General features: G+C 38.6%; 1 protein-coding gene across 4 annotated transcripts in view; it reads left to right on the top strand.

The window, feature by feature from the left end:
* The first annotated feature begins 121 nt into the window (after positions 1-121).
* Positions 122-17,535, top strand: part of SHPRH (SNF2 histone linker PHD RING helicase) — a 40,581-nt gene continuing 23,167 nt past the window's right edge. The window contains exons 1-11 of one of the 4 annotated variants that reach the window (XM_081186270.1): positions 122-368; positions 3,720-4,387; positions 5,519-5,648; positions 7,207-7,425; positions 8,559-8,637; positions 9,290-9,440; positions 11,058-11,163; positions 12,228-12,484; positions 13,492-14,172; positions 14,777-15,028; positions 16,415-16,493. In XM_081186270.1, the coding sequence (XP_081042396.1) occupies positions 3,749-4,387; positions 5,519-5,648; positions 7,207-7,425; positions 8,559-8,637; positions 9,290-9,440; positions 11,058-11,163; positions 12,228-12,484; positions 13,492-14,172; positions 14,777-15,028; positions 16,415-16,493 (2,593 nt within the window). In that variant the 5' untranslated portion in view covers positions 122-368; positions 3,720-3,748. Of the gene's footprint in view, positions 369-3,719; positions 4,388-5,518; positions 5,649-7,147; positions 7,426-8,555; positions 8,638-9,289; positions 9,441-11,057; positions 11,164-12,227; positions 12,485-13,491; positions 14,173-14,776; positions 15,029-16,414; positions 16,494-17,535 lie in introns of those variants that run through there. The other 3 variants (XM_081186269.1, XM_081186271.1, XM_081186272.1) reach the window with 3 other exon arrangements.

Here is a 17,535-nt window from a genome sequence, read left to right as displayed (position 1 = left end):
ACACTCCGGGTTGGAAAAAAGAAGGCACCGCGCACGCGCACATTCGCCAGCGCTCCTCTGCCGTTGGGGGGGGCAGGCGCGTGCTAGCGCGAGAGGGGCAATGGGGCGGGGCCTCCGCGTCACTCTCGGCTTCCGCCTCCTTCCTCCGTCCGGCGGGTGAACTTTGAGGGGAGAATCTTGTTGTTGTTTGGCTTTCCCCTCCCCCAACCTTCCCTTCGCTTTTTCTTCCTCTTCCTGGTTCAAGGATGGTCGCTGCTCTCCTTGGAGCTGCTCAGGAGCTCGTTTCTTCTGCCAGCCTCGCCGCCGCCGCCGGGCCCAGAAGGGGAAGCCGGGGAGGAGCCCCAAGGAGCTGATTCCAACCCTCTCAGGTGCGTCAGGCTGAGGAGAAGCAGCGGGTGGGAGGTTGCAGTTAGTGGCTTCGCCCCCACCTGTCGCTTACACACTTACACACACATGTGTGTGTTTATAGTTTTATATATAGAGGGAGAGACAGCTTCTTCGTTGGTCTATGACGTGCAATAGGCCTTAATGTAGGGGAGGGATTGTTACCGGCGCCTTGGCCTTGTTGGTATCCCTATTATCTGCATATTCTTATAATATGCACAATTTAATGAATAATTCTCTTGCGGTTTTGTATCTCACTCCCCTCCCCCCCCCAACAGCCCCTCTTATAAGTTGTTGGGAGGAGCACGCTAATCTTCTCTCTCCTTAAAAAAACAAAAAATCATTTTCTGGTATGTCATGTGCATGTACAGCCAGAGCTTATTATATTCGTGATTTATCTGTTGGAAACAATCGTATAATATTCGTAGCATCTTTGTTTATAAGCATACAGTGAGGTGGAAGTAGGGGAATACCCCACTGTCTTTGCCCAGTGTCTACTCCACTTTGAAATATGGTAGCATAATTTACACAGTTTAGTAAGGAATCCAGATTACATGGTTTTGAATGTGCGCATATGGATTCTTTGCCCATTTCACTTCCTGTCAGCTGATGTGGATTAAATGTCCTGAGTAACAGATGGGTCCCAGAGTTCTCGGTCACCTGTAGATAATATAATGCAAATAAATATGTATCAAGTTTAGTTTGTATCTGTGGCATAACTTCTTTATTTGATGTACATGTATTAATCATGACTTTTGTTTGTTAAGTGCAAACATGGATGATAGTATATGCAACAAAGAGTCTTGTGGCATCTTAAAGACCGTCAAATTTATTACAGTGGACTAGAGTCAAGTTCTTTGGCTGCATAATTGTAGTCTATAAATGTTTATGCTGTAATTAATTTGTTAATCTTTTAAGATGCCATAAGGCTTTTGGTGTGTTTTGCTCCAAGAGTAACACAACTACCCCTTTGAAATAAGTTTGATTGTGTGGCTGATTTCCTCCTTGAGACAAAATGTCATGTGGTGCTACCAACATTAATAGTCCTTTCATGAAGAGTTAAAAATACTGCCTGTATCCCTCATTTTTGCCTCCATCCCTCATCTGTCCAAATATTTTAGCTTTAAGGCAATGAGGGTGTGTTGTAGTATAAGGTGGCATAAGGCAAATTCTGAATGAATGCCCAGATAGGAGCTTTCTGAGGAACAGGGTTGTGGGTTTTTAAGTTGTTAATCAGCAGGTATTCATGTGCCTGGTCTTTGTTGTCATATTAACTTAGTGATTAAAGCAAGTCTCTCATGTTCATAGAATCTTAGAGTTGGAGGGGATCCCAAGGGTCATCTAGTCCAACCCCTTGCAGCGCTGGACTCTCAGCTAAAGCATCCATGACAGATGGCCATCCAGCCTCTGTTTAAAAACCTCCAAGGAAGGAGAGTCCACCATCTCTCCACTGCTGAACAGCTCTTACTGTCAGAAAGCTTTTCCAAATGTTTATTTGGAATCTCCTTCCTTGTAACCTGAAGCCATTGGTTCAAGTCCTACCCTCCAGAGCAGGAGAAAACAAGCATGCTCCCTCCTCCATGTGACAGCCCTGAGGATGTTTCACCCCTCCCATTGCAAGAATCTGCTGACAATGTTTCAGGAAGGATGGGGCGGATTTTGCTCATCGCTTCTTCTGCTACAGCCTGTAGGAGTCTGAGTGATATCTGTATATAGATAAGGTGACTTCTCAAGCAACTGTAACACTCATGCAGTCCAGCGCCTCCAATTAGTCTTTAGTTAGTTTATGCAGTAGCTGTAGAGAATAAAAGAAGTTATACTTCAGAGCTGTCATTCATGTGGTTCATACTCTGCTGTGCTCCGTTTACTTTTGGTGCTCACAGCTCTAAGTTGTGAGTCCACAGCACTTAGACCTGCTCCCTGCAGTGGAAGGTCTCTGGAAGTGCTTTCCCAGCTTGCCTGGCCCAGTTGGGGCTGAAAAGGTTGAGCCCAGTCGTTGGTACTGGCTCAAAGACGAAGCTGACAAGCCCTTAAGATATTTGAAGATAACTATCATATCTCCTCTCAGTCTCCTTTTTTACAGGCTAAATATACCCAGGTCCTTCAAGCGCTCCTCATAAGGTTTAGTTTGCAGACCCTTGATCATCTTGGTTGCCCCCCTCTGCACATGTTCCAGCTTGTCAACATCCATCCTAAATTGTAGTGCCCAGAATTGGACATAGTATGCCAAGTATGGTCTGAGAAAAGCAGAATAGAGTGGTACTATTGCTTCCCTTGATCTGGACACCACGTATATTTCTGTTGATGCAGCCTAGAATGGCATTAGCTGCTGCTTCTTTTTTCTTTTTCTTTTTGCGCTGCTGCTGCATCACACTGTTTACTCATGTTTAGCTTGTGGTCCACCAAGACCCCTAGATCCTTTTCTCATGCACTGCTAGTAAGCCAGGTGCCCCCGTCCTATATTTGTGCATCTGGTTCTTCCTGCCTAAGTGCAGTTATATTTGTTCCTGCCTATTGAAATTCATTTTGTTAGCTTGTGCCCAGTTCTCCAATCTGTTAAAGTCATTTTGAATTCAGATTCTGCGGCATTAGCTACCCCTCCGAGTTTGATGTCATCTGCAAATTTGATGAGCATCCCCTCAATTCCTTCATCCAAGTCATTTATAAAGATGTTGAACAACAACGGGCCCAGAACAGAACCCTGCGTCACCCCACTTGTCACTTTTTTCCAGGATGACGAGGAACCATAAATGAGTACCTCTTGGGATTTAGACTATATCTTGGGTGCATGGTCTCCATCCATTTGTAATCACATGCCTATTTTTAAATAACACCATTTCATAATTAAATAGTCTTATGTTTCAAGATGAAGGGTACAGATCCACTGGTGAATTCACCCTTTAGAGATGGTAATGTTTTGAATTATATTTAGAGTTAGAAAACAAATTTGGAGGGAGAAATATTTAACTTGTAAAAAATATTGTTGTTGTAAGCATAAACTGATTAAGATATATTTACTTTTTACTCAGGACTTACATTTTAGATGTGTCTATATAATTTCAACAAGTGTTGTGGCTCCTTCACATGCTACTATTTATCATTCTTGCCTTGAAACCATTTGCAGTTAGAGATTAAACAACAGTTTCTGATCAAAACCCAGAATATTCTTTCGTGGGTGGGTGAGAGACAGAGAGAGGAGATGGGACACAGCACTCATTCTCTGTTCAGTAAACTATGGGTTGTTACCTATACATTTGAATCAGGCCTTTATTGTTAACAAACCAAAGTATACTAATCCATGCAGAAATGTAAATGGATGTCAATCTGTATTACAGAGATTAAACACTGCTAGTGAAACATAAAAATGAGTGGCCGTCGAAAGCGTGCTCCTCTATCGAGGATGAATGATGAGAAAAAGAAGCAGCTCTGCTGGAATATGCATGATGACCGTAAAAATGAAGTGATAGATTTGGATGCAGTGGACGAAGACCAACCTCTTGCAGGTACAAGCTCATCTTCTACAGCACATGTTGTTAGAAATGATGATAGCACTGATGAAGTTTCGACGCTCAAAGTAAACAACCTAAAATCATTGAGCTTCTCAACCATTTTGGATGAAGCAGAAGATTCCTGCCATCTCTTGACTTCCATATCCATACAGCTAAATATTGTGATATTTCCTTATATTTCTGATTCTAACTGGAAAACCTTGCTTGGAGAGTTCATTCTGCAACCTCTTCCTGGTCAACAACTAAGTGAGAATGTCCATAAAAAGAGTTTTACATTGATGAGAGCAGAGCCTAGTGATCATTTGCGTATCTGTATTCATGCAACGAATGTTGAGAAGGTGGATGAGAGGGAAGAATCATTACAGAACACTTATCAAGAAGACGTGTTAGTTGAATCATCTTTAAGTAATGAAATGTTAGAAGACTTGATGTGGCTGCAAAAGAAGAGAGTAATTGTACTTTGTCAAAGATCCGGAGATGGCCAGTGCTTAAAGGTACTTGATTTACGTAATTAATAAGACTTCCTAATTGTTAAGAATAAGCCATTTATTTCGTACTTGAACATATTACGTGAACATCTGGTACCCTTTCTGTTTGATTTTCAGAGAATTGTCTCTATTTACATTAACAATATTGTCATGCATATTTATTCAGAATTAAATTCCATTGAGTTCATGATGCACATAATCCTAAATATGTGTAGGATTTCAATGTAAGATTGGTCCAATGAATATTAAAGGTTAGCCAAATGCTTGCCTGCAACATGAACATTATAGGTAGTTTTTTTGGTAAGATTTAGTTTAGCATATCCTAGGATCCAGGAAGCTGTAGTTTACTCATACCATGGAATGTTATTTGAGCCACTTGGGGTCAAATATAACATTATAATCAGGATTACATGTAGAATCCACAATTTATGTTTGACTAAGGCTTATATCTGATGGACTTTGGACTCCCCCAGAGAGCATTGACATTTCACACCTGAAGGTTTATGTTATTAGGGAAGTAGGATTATTTTCAGAGTGCTAAATGTCACTTATTTGCACTATCTTCTATCTAGATTCTGAGCATAATTCAAACAGCAGTTGGCTGAAGGATGTATTGGTTACAGTTTTTGACTAAGAGCTGGGAGACCAGGGTTCTAGCCATGAAGCTCACTAGGGGACCTTGGGCCAGTCAATGTCTCTCAGCCTAGCCTACCTCACAGGATTGTTATAAGGATAAAATGGAGAGATGGAGAACCTGAAAGGAGGAAAGGTGGGATATAAAAGCAAGCAAGCAAGCAAAAAATAAAATAAGGCATCTGGGGATGGCATAGACTGTTTTTCCTTGAGTGTTGTTGCTTTGATCCATGGCTGTGCTTATGGGAAAATAATTATAATGGATCTCCCACAACCATATAATTTGGTCCTTCAGCCACAAGTTGCCAAGGGTGGTCACCTATGAACTCTGCAATTCTAGCCATGTTTACTTGGAAGTAAGTCCTATTAAATTCAGTGGGGGTTGCTCACGGGTAAGCAAGTTTAGAATTCCAGTTTAGTCACCAGTAAGCTTATGATCTTTTTCTCACATTTTTTCTCCTTTTCTTGCACGTTCCAAAATTCATCTAAAAACTACATTCACAGGTTGGAATGTATCTTCTTGAAGTTGGCTTAAGCAAGCTAGAATTCCTTAGTGATGGTGGTGGCAGAATAAAAAAAGCTAATCAACTTATTCAAAAACTGATGGAAAAATTCTACCACTTCATAATTCCAGGTAATCTTATTTGATAATATTGACACATATTGGTTATACCATTAAAACATATATATGAGTTTTGAGGGAAATGTTCTTATCTTGGTGTTACATTTAGGTGACCTTAATTAATCTTCTAAATACTGTTTCTGGAGTAAAGAAGGTTTTAGCTTCTCTTAATGTGTGGAAAGCAGAGCATAAATTATTTAAACTCTGTCACATTTGTTGGTGACTTTTGATACTTTTAACTTGAGTAAACTGCACACATACACAGAACATTCTCTGGTACAGCAAAGTTACAGGACATACTTCATTCAGCTCAGGGGTGAGGATTCTGGAGATAATCAAGAAATGAAATGCCTGCCAAATGACATAAAGGTATATGGAAACGTGGCCTAGAGTGGGTGTGCCTTTATATAAAGAGCAGAATATGTATGATTCAGAATCATGTAGAAATATATCCCTATATGTCCTGCACTATCATTCAATTGTTGGCTTAGGACTCTGGGCAATACCTGTGCTGTGTTGGTCAAATCTATTCTAATAATATTTATTCATATGAAAATAAGCAATAACTTTATTATAAAGATAATGTTTTGACCTCCAGACTCTGTAGAGAACATTAGTCCGAATTACTGTACCCAAATGGTCAATGGTTGCACAATATTGCTAGAGATGTGTCATGTAAATTGGCATGATTTCTTTTGAAATTGGTGAAATTTAGCTGAGTAACAACTCTGTTTTGTGCATTTTTATTCTTGGCTCATAATGTGTAAAGTGCACATAATGTATAAAATAGTCTCAATTCGCTTGTAAAATTGAAAAAAAAGTGATGACTGAGTATAGTGAATCGATGCATAAGTTGCACATTATTACCAGTGGAGACCCACACAGAATGGCAGAGGAGAGTGGAAGAAAAATAACTTGGCCTTGACTTTTTAAATGTCTTTTGATTCTTCACTCTCTCCCTTCATCATCTGCTCAAGCCCTTACATGTCCCTCTTCCTTCTGTTCAACCTATCCCTGTTCATAGTCACTCCACTTATTTTTTTTACTTTATACAGTGAGGGTGGGTAGTGGTTGGCTATTAAAGGATAGCATCTGGTTTTCTGCATCACAGCTGCTGCAAGAGGATTTGTTCATCAGTAGCAAATTTAATCAACACATTAATTATAATATTATCACCTTCACTGTTCACCAAGTACAAGGAAAGTGTGAATGAAATCAAGATTTTGTTTTTAAAAATTGCGAACTGATGTTGGTACTGTAAGCTTTTTAAATAATGGAAATAAATTATAATTTCTTAAAACAAACTCAGTACTTTAAAAATTGTATTCTAGCCAGTTCCTAGTATTATTTATTGGTCATGTTTTTTATCTTAAAAGAGAGCCAAGTTCTCTTCTTCCCCTCCAAGAACTATTTGGTATTATACCTAAGATTGGGAACAATATGGTACTGGATTAATATTTCTTAGTACAGGGATACTATTTTTACCCATTTGTTTTGTTACTTCATTGCAGTATGTTTAAGGTATTGCAAACATTACTGACTGTGAATCAGTGCCATACGGTTCTTTTAGATATTCTGGAGGAAGATGAAGAGGAATCCGATAGAGATATAGAGCGGCAAAATATTGAAGAGCTTTATGACTATGTGAGGCATACACACCAAAAAGAAATTCAGTTTTTGAAGGAGAATGTACAGCACTCTGCACTGATTCCTGTATTGAGGCCATACCAAACTGAGGCTGTAAACTGGATGCTGCAGCGTGAGAACTTCAAAAATGTACCAACCAATGGCAAGTATCTCGAAAAAGGCAACATAAATATACATCTTGATTACAGTGATACTGATAGAAATTCATGATGATGTATTAGTTATAAGAAAGTCGCACATCATTCCCCCACCTCAAGTAGCAAAAATTCAATGCCCTGCTTGTGTGAATAGAACTGCTTTCTGCTAAGGCAAAGTTGCCAATGAATACAAGCCATTGTGCATCCTGGATTGCTGATCTGAGACATGCTCATATTGCATACATCAGCACTTAGTTTATACACAACATAAGGGGGGTTTGTGTTTCTAACATACCAGGTGTGGCATTAATGTGCATCACTTGGTTCAGAAGTGGCTAATTACGAATAGAACCCCCTTTAGGGAAATTTCATTCCCCCCTCCCATATTTTTATTTTTGGCAATTTCCTTCCTAGTTATTGCTTATTTCCTTGATGCTGTAGGCAGGAAATGTATGTAACCTGAATCTTAGATTATTACATCTGGAATATAGTAGGTACTCGATGTAAATTTCCATTTAGGGCAACTGGGGTCTGGGGATGGCTTAAATGCTGGAAACATTATGAGCTCTGAGAATTAGCTTCTGTAGATTACCTGTGATTCATAGTTCCTATTTAATTTACACGATTATCTTGAGAAGGAATAAAGTAGACCTACCATAGCACACTAGCTAAGAGAGTAAGCTGTGGGTCAGAAAGTCTCTGGTTCATATCTAATCATGATCATAAACCCACTAGTTGGTCTTAGGCATGTACTTGGACAAGTTGTCTTTCAAGCTTCTTGATCTGTAAAACTGGGCTTAATAATGCTGGTTTACTTTATGGGATTACTGTAAGGATTTGTGTATGTAAAACACTATAAAGTACTAAGTGGTGGTGTTATCCAGATTTACAATCTGGTCATTTAAGGATCTTGTAACTATTTGTACTGGGTTCATTTAATCTTATAGAAGCTGAAGGGGCATTGGTCTGTAACAGAACATAGGGCTCGAGGGATTGTGGAATGATCAAATAAGATTCCTCAGAGCTTCAGTTTCTGTACTTTCAACTTTGAAGATAAGCGAAGAAGCAGTCAAAATAAATTTAAATCATATGAGTAGAATTTGTATGAATCTCATTGTTTTCTTCTTTCTCTCAGTAGAAAATGCACTCCACTTCTTATGGAGAGAGTTTATTACTTTAGATGGACTAAAACTGTACTATAATCCTTTTACTGGCTGGTAAGAATTATTGGTCTTATTATTACAGCCAAAGTGCATACAATTTAAGTAATCGTGTTTAATGCTATAAATATCACTCCAGCACTTGTTTTATGAAAATGCCTTAATGTGACTATTTCCTAGATTTAAACAATAAGAAATTATATAAATATCTTTTGAATACTTCTGAAGATGAGAAAGGAAAATATGACAGAGATTGGGAAAGGAATTAAATCTGTTAGTGTGATTTCATAGACCCATAGAATTGTAACTTGAAAGGGACCCTGAGGGTCATGTAGGACCAACCCTCTGCAACACAGAAATCTCAACACATGGTTCCCCATCCAATTTGAAAGCATATTGGATCCTGCTTCGATTTGCAAATGAGCAGTTTTATTTAATTCTGTGCTTGATTGATAATGAAATATATATCGTTTCCTTTCTGTTCTTAAAAAAAATGTGTAGATGCTGGGATTAAAGCAACTCTTATGATGGATTTTGTTATGTGTATATCTTAAATATTAGAGATTAGTTTGTCCACGATGCATGTACTTCTAGAATGTTACCTACTTCAGAAAATGCCAATGTAGTCATTTGCTTCTGTTAAATTTGTGATCAGAAATTATACATACACATAACATGTTCTTAACTAGGATGAATCTTTGGTCTTCAGCATTATTCGTGAACGCCCAGTTGCTGGGCCTCAGTGGCCTGGAGGAATATTGGCAGATGAGATGGGCCTTGGAAAAACAGTAGAAGTATTGTCCCTTATCCTGACACACACTCGAAAGGATGTTAAACAGGATGCTCTGATGTTACCTGAGGTGAGAAATTTGTAGTAGGTGTGGGAATGAAGCAAATGGTTCCAATACTCGAGAAGTGATTTGGTCCTTGCCGGCGTAGGTGGTGAGGGGAGAAGAGACCATTCTTGGTGGCAGAACATTGAGCTAGGGGTTTATTAGAACTGCTCTTTTATGTTTATATTCATAATAAATTATTCATTTTTTTCATTTCCACAAGTCTTTAGTTTCATGTCCATCCATAATCAAATCCCATTTTATTAAAAATGGGGGGGGGGGGAGTTCTAAGGAGTTTAAGCATATCTATACAAAAACAAACATGGGACTGGTTGCTTAACAGTGTATCTTCAGCATTAATAAATACAACTTTAAAATCTCTGTATAAATTGAGCAAGAATTTACCACTCAGTCTCGGGTTTATGTTGGACCAGATTGTATGCTTATTTTTCAACATGCCTGATTTTTTTCGACTGAAGTTCTTACTATTATACAATAGATTACAAGTTACCATCTAGAACCAAATGCCAAATTGGTCCAGAATTGAACCTCCTGAATTGAACAAATTGATATACAACCTACATAATCTGGTTGATCATAATAAATTTAGTATTAGACAATTTTAGAAGATACCAGAAGCACCAAGTTTCACAGAATGACCGCTCCCCGCTTAAAATGGGGGGCGCCCTTTGCGTGGACGCGTGCAGCCCCTAGATCTGGAGCGGCTCCAACAGCATAGGCTTGGCTTTGCCTTCCCTCAGGTGGGATACCTGGAGGTCTCCACCTACCTCAGTCAGTTGTCCAATCCCACCTGGGGGAAGCGTTGCCAAGGAGACCAGGCCAGGTAGGGGAGGGATTACCTGCCCACACAATAGAGGGAGGATCTTACCTAGGAATCCAGAATAGGGTTCATTAAAGTCAGGAAAATTGTTTTTGTTGACAAAATTTATGTACTTCTCCCAGGGCCAAGCAAAATGTACAGCATTCACTAGACTAAGCTTATTGAGAAATGATCTTTATTTGTAAATTACTAGAACAACAAATTTCAGGTCAACATACAACCTTGTGTGTTTTTTTCTATGTTTTGAAGACCTTGCCTCATACCTGTGCATTGCTGTAGTTCATATTCTATATACTAGGGCCAATCTGCTAATAGCAAATTAATATTTTCTTTGTGTCCAATCTATTTATTATTAACTTTTTCTTTTACTATTTTATGTTGGTCATTATCAAACTCTCATGTTGTCCCATGATGTCGTTCCTTTTGTACAAAGACTTCGGCTTGTCTGGTGGAATTTCTCCTCTTCTCTCCTCCTGCACACCACCAAATTTTTAAATACCTTTAAATATTAGTTTTTCACTTCAGCTGGGATATCTGTTTGATATCACCAATCTTAACCATATTGTTAGTGAATTGTTACTGTTTGCCATTGCATTGTCACAGCAAGCATTACATCCCCAGCCTTAGCTTTTCTGTGTGTTTTCAAAACTGGAGAGTCAGTAGTTAATATTCAAATATTCTTGGCATGCTTGTTTAAGATACATTAATTGTGCGTCAAACTCAGTGATGCAAATGTTAATTTTGTGAAGCAGGTCAGCATGGTAGCTGAACATAAATCTGATATTGTTAAAATTATCTCTTAGGGTTTTTTGGTAAACTTCTTTGTTCCGCCTCAACCTAGTGAAGGAAGCAAAAAGAAAAGCATAAAGAAAATGGAACTTAAATTGAAGGAAAAAGTGCACTATCCTAGTAAGTGTTCTTCAGTAGGTTTAATTTGCCAGAAGCAATAATAAGAAATACTGTATGTACCATTCACAGTAGCTTTGGTACTGGGTCTAAAGGCTCCTTCCTGCAGAAACATCTAACTAGACTACTTTGAATTTGTGGGCAAAGAGTGGTAGAATTGCTGTTGAAAACAAAATATTTAAAAGCCTTACAGCACAGCCAGGCCAATATTTATTTGCCATTATACACTATGTGTATATACATTCTGCCTGTTTCCTACTATTCTTTGTACCAATTTGGTGTGACATATTTGCAGATACATTTATTGCTGCATAAAAATGATTGCAGAGATTGATAATATAAGATAACTGACAGATCAGTACTGCAGGATATATTTCGGATTTCTGTATATTACAGAAGAGCTAAAGTCTATGTATTAGCATTGCACGTTTTACTTTGATACAAAGATGCAGACATGGTTCCCATATCAGTGGGGGGACTCATTCAGATGTCTCAAGCAGACATTAGGGAACACTGTTGAGTATATTCTTTGAGAAGCTGTTGAGATTCGCATGAGATCGAAGGTAAAATGGGTTGTGGTCTTTCAAAAAATAATAATACTTTTAACATGAAAGTCATTTGTAGCATATATGAAATGAATAAAGCATTTACTACCAAGCCCCCCAAATTTATCTTTATTTATTGAGGTTTTAGTATATGATAATGATGCTTTTCACATCAGGGCAGGTCCTAAATTGATTGCATGCAATTGAATAATTATGTTTAAGGGTTTCCCCCCCAAAATTATTTTAAATACTGCAATAGGTTCCTTTAATTTTGTTAACTTTTCCCATTAACTAGTTTTGCAGAATTGATTATAGATGAAAATTAACGTTACATCAATTTTAAAAAATAATAGTCGGTCCTGCATTAGTATGGTATTGGATTTGAAATTGTTCATCACTTTGAGATGTTTTCATGGAAAGTGATTCCTAAATAAATACATAAATACTGTTAAAATCTTAACATTATTTTGTGACCTCTTTTTGCACAACTCCTTATCGTAGATATTTATGCCTTCACAATAGGTTTGCGAGTGATGCTCTTAACAGCTATAAAAGAAATGAATGTGAAGAAGGGAGCATCTATTGTGGCAATTTTTAAGTATGTCCATGCCATATACAAGTATGACACACACAGAAACCGTCGCATTCTTAAAAGGACTCTGGAAAAATTAATTGCAGAGAAGGTAGTGGAACAGGTCAAAGGTCATGGTCTTGCTGGTTCTTTCAAGCTGGGCAGAAACTACAAGGAACAGAAATTTTGTAATAAATTAAAAAAAGAGGTAACCTGGGAGTTTTTTTTTAATCCATGGGAATAATTTCTATTTAAGTGTTTTGATACATGTCCATTATAGTAATTTTGGGAATGGGAGCAAATGAGAACAGAGCAGCTAAGTCAATTGAACAAGAGCTGATAGAATTCAGGGAGTAATCGCTGTGTAGGAAATCTTATCTGGATTTGCCATTGGATATTTTCCACCATCTGCTTTAATGACTGTAGTCTCAAAAGTTGTTGTGAGATATCTTCATATCAATCCCTGAACATTTTAATGGGTTGAAATAATTGCATGTAATTTAGGCCAGGGAGAACTGGGTTTGAACCCCAATGGCTGATAATGAGAATGAATGTACTTATAATGTGCAGTAGATCTCTTGGGTGTAATGCCATTACACTGTTTAATGAATAACAGATGTGTTGCATTGTAGTTTGGGGTGTAGTTTCTCAGTGTTAAACTGCCGTGCTGAATTAGAGGACAAAAAAGAACTGAAAATGTATAACAGTGTATACACACACACACATATTTTTATATATATATTCCTATATGCATTAAAATGTAAGATGTCAACACTCTGCAATTTGCATGGCCACTGATAGGCAACCTATCAGTGAGCTGTTTATTGGAAGGGGTGGGATGCTGTAGCAGAGTTTAATGGGGAAAGCCCTTCACACAGTAGTTGGGCAGGTAAGGGTTGAGATATAAAAGGGCGGTGGGGTTGGTTAGGTGTGTGGGAAGGGCAAATGGGTTGGTGAACAGAGCAGGGGTGGCAACCCCTAGTAAGAGTGTGTGTGTGTTTCTTTGTTTGGAACTCCCTTTAAAAAGTCTTGTAAAAGTCTACTTAGTATCCTGAAAGTGTATTTTGTTCCAAACATGCACAGAATGCAGCATGCACATTGGGACTTTTCCAGCTCCCCTTCCCTTGTGCCTCCTAATTAAGTGTTTGATTTAATCCAGAGTGTTTTTATGAAGCTGAAAAAGCAAAATAAGTTTATTTTATTTGTTTGTTTTAGAAAATAAAAACTTCAGCTAGGGTTCAGAAGAAAAATTCACCAGAAAATAAGAATGAAACCAAAGAATTGGGAGATGAGGGCACGTGCTATCCAAATGGTCTTAAACTATATCAGGCAGTAGACATCACAGCAGAAGAGCATGATTACTGTACAAGAAGCAAAGATAATACAAAATCAGAAATGGATCCTAAGGGCTGGATAATGCAAGAAGATTCTCTGCATAGAACTTCTGACTTGCAAGAAAATAGGCCTATTTCAAAAAACAAAACATATTCTACTGACATTTCTAAAAAAGATGATGAAGCTGAAGAGCAGCAAGACAACTCAGAAGACCAGTCTCCAGCCTCTCAAGAACACACTAGCATTTTTGTACCACATCCTGGTTCTATTTTTCCATTCAATACCTCTGATTATCGCTTTGAATGCATATGTGGTGAGCTTGGCTTGGTTGACTATAAGGCCCGTGTGCAGTGCCTGAACTGCCACCTGTGGCAGCATGCTGAGTGTGTGAACTACAAAGAAGAAAATCTAAAGATCAAGCCCTTTTACTGTCCCCATTGCCTTGTAGCAATGAAACCAGTTCCAACAGGAGCTACTCTGATAATCTCTCCAAGTTCTATCTGCCACCAGTGGGTTGATGAGATTAACAGGCACGTGAGATCATCTTCTCTTCGAGTGTTGGTAAGAAAAGGTGTTGTTTCACAGCAGCCAATAGGGGAAGTATACTATGTTGAGGTAGAGTGTAGCAAATTCAGTTATTAAGTGAGTAGAATGAAAATATTTTCACTCCTGGGTAGTTGTTAAAATAAATGCCCAGCATTTCAGTACATTTTGATAATGGTAGTAATCCTTAAGATTTTTTTGCAGGATAGATTGATTTATATTAAGACAATTTAAATCAGTGATTTAAAATCAACAAGGAAAAAAATGCCAATGTAAATCAAGGGCTGTGTCCAACAAAATTGTTCATGCAAATACTTCTTCTTTTGTCACAGAACTTCCTCTTATCTTCTGAAAAAGATTATTTCTTGTAAATCTTTGTTTCTAAAGTAGTCAGTTCTTGATTTAGCAATCATTTCTGTCATGAAACTTGAGAGCTAAGTTATAGAGAACCTACATTTTTTTTTAACCACAGCATGCTTAACTGTGAATAAAGCTGTCATCATAGTGTTAAAATCCTACAAGGCAGGAAATTTTCAGCTTCTCAGTGTTCTGTGTCTCTCCCCCTCCCTCAATTTAATTGTCAATGCTTTCTCTCATGTGCATTGTGCCCAAATTTATGCAGGTTTATCAAGGAGTGAAGAAGCATGGTTTCTTGCAGCCTCACATCTTGGCAGAGCAGGAAGTAGTGATCACCACATATGATGTCCTTCGTAGTGAACTGAACTATGTGGACATTCCTCACAGTAATAGTGAAGATGGACGCCGTTTCAGGAACCAGAAGCGTTATATGGCTATCCCAAGTCCCTTGGTAGCTGTGGAGTGGTGGAGAATTTGCCTGGATGAAGCACAGATGGTAGAATGCACCACTGCAAAGGTGAGAATGAACATGAGTTGCTTGGGTATGACCCTGTTGAACATGTACAACATAAAAGCAAATGAAAGAGCCTACTTGTATACCCTTTTAACACGCGGGCATATAAATTTGACCTTAACATTTATTCTTCTGAAGTGACTAATATAGTTTCCCTTGGAGGTGTTACTAAATGTTTTATCTGCTGGAGATTTGACTTGCTATGAAGCTTAGTACTTTTTTATAATTTAATCTCTTAACACAATGTATTCTGACAGTTTAAAGAACTAGGTCATCATGTATATTACACTGCTTGGTAGTTGAAAGCAAGATGTTAGTATGTTTCAGTGCCTATCTAAACAGGCAGAGGGTCTGCCCTTGGGTCTAGAAGCTGTAAAACGGTCTTTATTGACATTAAGAAATATTAAGCAGGACCATTTCAGCTGTTTGCAAAGCGATACTGCTGTGAATACCTGCTCACCTCCAGTAAAGGAATTTCTTGGTGGATGACATTGCATATTTGAACAGCTAATCTTTTGAACAGTAACAATGTGATATTCTCATTCTCTCTCTCTCTCTCTCTCTCTCTCTCTCTCTCTCTCTCTCTCTGGGTGTGTGTTGTGTATGGATCGGAATGAGAGAGATGTTGGAACACACCCACAATGGGTGTATCCTCATTCAGATCAGATAGCTGTTCAGTTTTACTGAGGACCACCATGTGTACAAATGAATAGGCATCTGTAAAGTAGAGTGAAGGAAAGAACCCAGACGACAGTGGGAATGAGGGGAATGGGTTCCAGAAGCAGGCTTGCTGAAGAAAGGAAGGGGAGGCTGAATTGCAGTGATATGGAGTGTAGGAAATTGGAACAGTGTGTAAAAGTATTCCAGTTTGAAGAAACGAGAAGCTATGGAAAAGTAGTCACACCGTGTCTGTGAATATAAGGGGCTTTGTTCTGATGGCAAGATGCAGTAATGATGGCAGGCCAGGAACTCACCTGAGTAGGAAAATAGAAATGGAATGCTGTCTCAATACTTCAGTTTACATTGCTCAAATGTTCAGCCTTTTTCACCTCTTCCCTGTTCCCAAAACTGAGCCATAGCAGTGTGGACAGTGCAGGTTGTTGGGATATTCCAGCTGAGCATTTTTCACTAGGACTCTTTCTACTGGTTGGTCTCTATAGGGGGATGAAATAGAAAGGTGGGGAACTACCATCTCGTCAATTTCCTAAAGCAGTTATTCTTCACTTACCATTGTGGTATTCATCCTTGCCATTCAAGTCATGTAGGAAGTACATTTAGAAAGTGTGGTGGCAGGTGGACCCTTAGTATTGCTTAATATTCTTGGGCTAAGCATGAGGTTGTTCCTAGTAGTCATGGGCTTTAATTATATTTTCTATAATATTTTATTAGGCTGCAGAAATGGCTCTCCGTTTGAGTGGAATCAATCGCTGGTGTGTCAGTGGCACACCAGTGCAACGAGGATTGGAAGGTGAATAGTATAGCTAATCTTCTGTCTATATCAACAAGCATGCAGTAATGGCAAGGGTATTTTGGTCCAAACTCCCTTCTAGAAAGCAATTCTTTTTTTAAAATCCAGAATATTTGTGTCCTGGCTATCCAACAGCATATTGTTCAAGACAGCTAATAATAAAAGAGAATCCATGAAGTGCAAACTAAAGCATATTTAAAATACACCTTAAAAATCACATACCAAAGAAAAAAGCAGCACAAAAAAACAAAAACAGTGCTAACTGTACCTACAAGTAGGTCTTCTCTTATGTTCCCACCAAATGTACCTATGACATTGGTGAGATACAGACAGTGACCTCATTTGCAGATTTTAATGCCCAGGCAAGTTTGTATTGGAGCAGGCAGTCCTTCAGGTACACTGATGCCAAGACATTTAGGACTTTAATGGTCAAAAGCAGTCCTACTTTGATTTGGGCTTGGAAACTAATTTGAAATCAATTCATTTGTTGTGATCAGAATCACACGCTCCTCATCAGCTACTCCAGTTAGCAGTCTGGCTGCAGCATTTTGGACCAACTGCAATAGTCCAAATGTACGTAGAGCCCAGCATCCTATTTTCACAGTAGCCAACCAGATGCCTATGGGATGCCCACAAGCAGGACATGAGCACATCAGCAGTTTCTCCACTTGTGTTCCCTAGAAACTGTTATTCAGAGGCATATTGCCTCCAATACTAGAGGTACATGGCAGGTAGTCATTTAAACTTATATTTCATGGGTTTAACCCTGTTTTTAAGACTCCATCTTGTGGTAGTAAATTCCAGAGTGAAGTTGGGTGCTGTATGAAGAAATGCTACCTTTTGTTTCTCATGAATCTTCTGACATTCAGCTTCATTGCATGGCACCAGGTTCTACTAACTAGGGCATGTGTTGCCATGGCCAAATTCGTACCTCAAGTAAAGGATGTAGTTGACATACTAGCCAAAGCTATGCAAACATAGTTCCAGCAACAACCTGTTGCCTGTGTATCCAGTTTCCAGGATTACTCGCAAAGTGTGAACT

The sequence above is a fragment of the Podarcis bocagei genome, assembly GCF_964188305.1.
Source record: "Podarcis bocagei genome assembly, chromosome: 3".
Taxonomy (NCBI): domain Eukaryota; kingdom Metazoa; phylum Chordata; class Lepidosauria; order Squamata; family Lacertidae; genus Podarcis; species Podarcis bocagei.
This window is presented reverse-complemented; position numbering and strand designations above follow the sequence as displayed.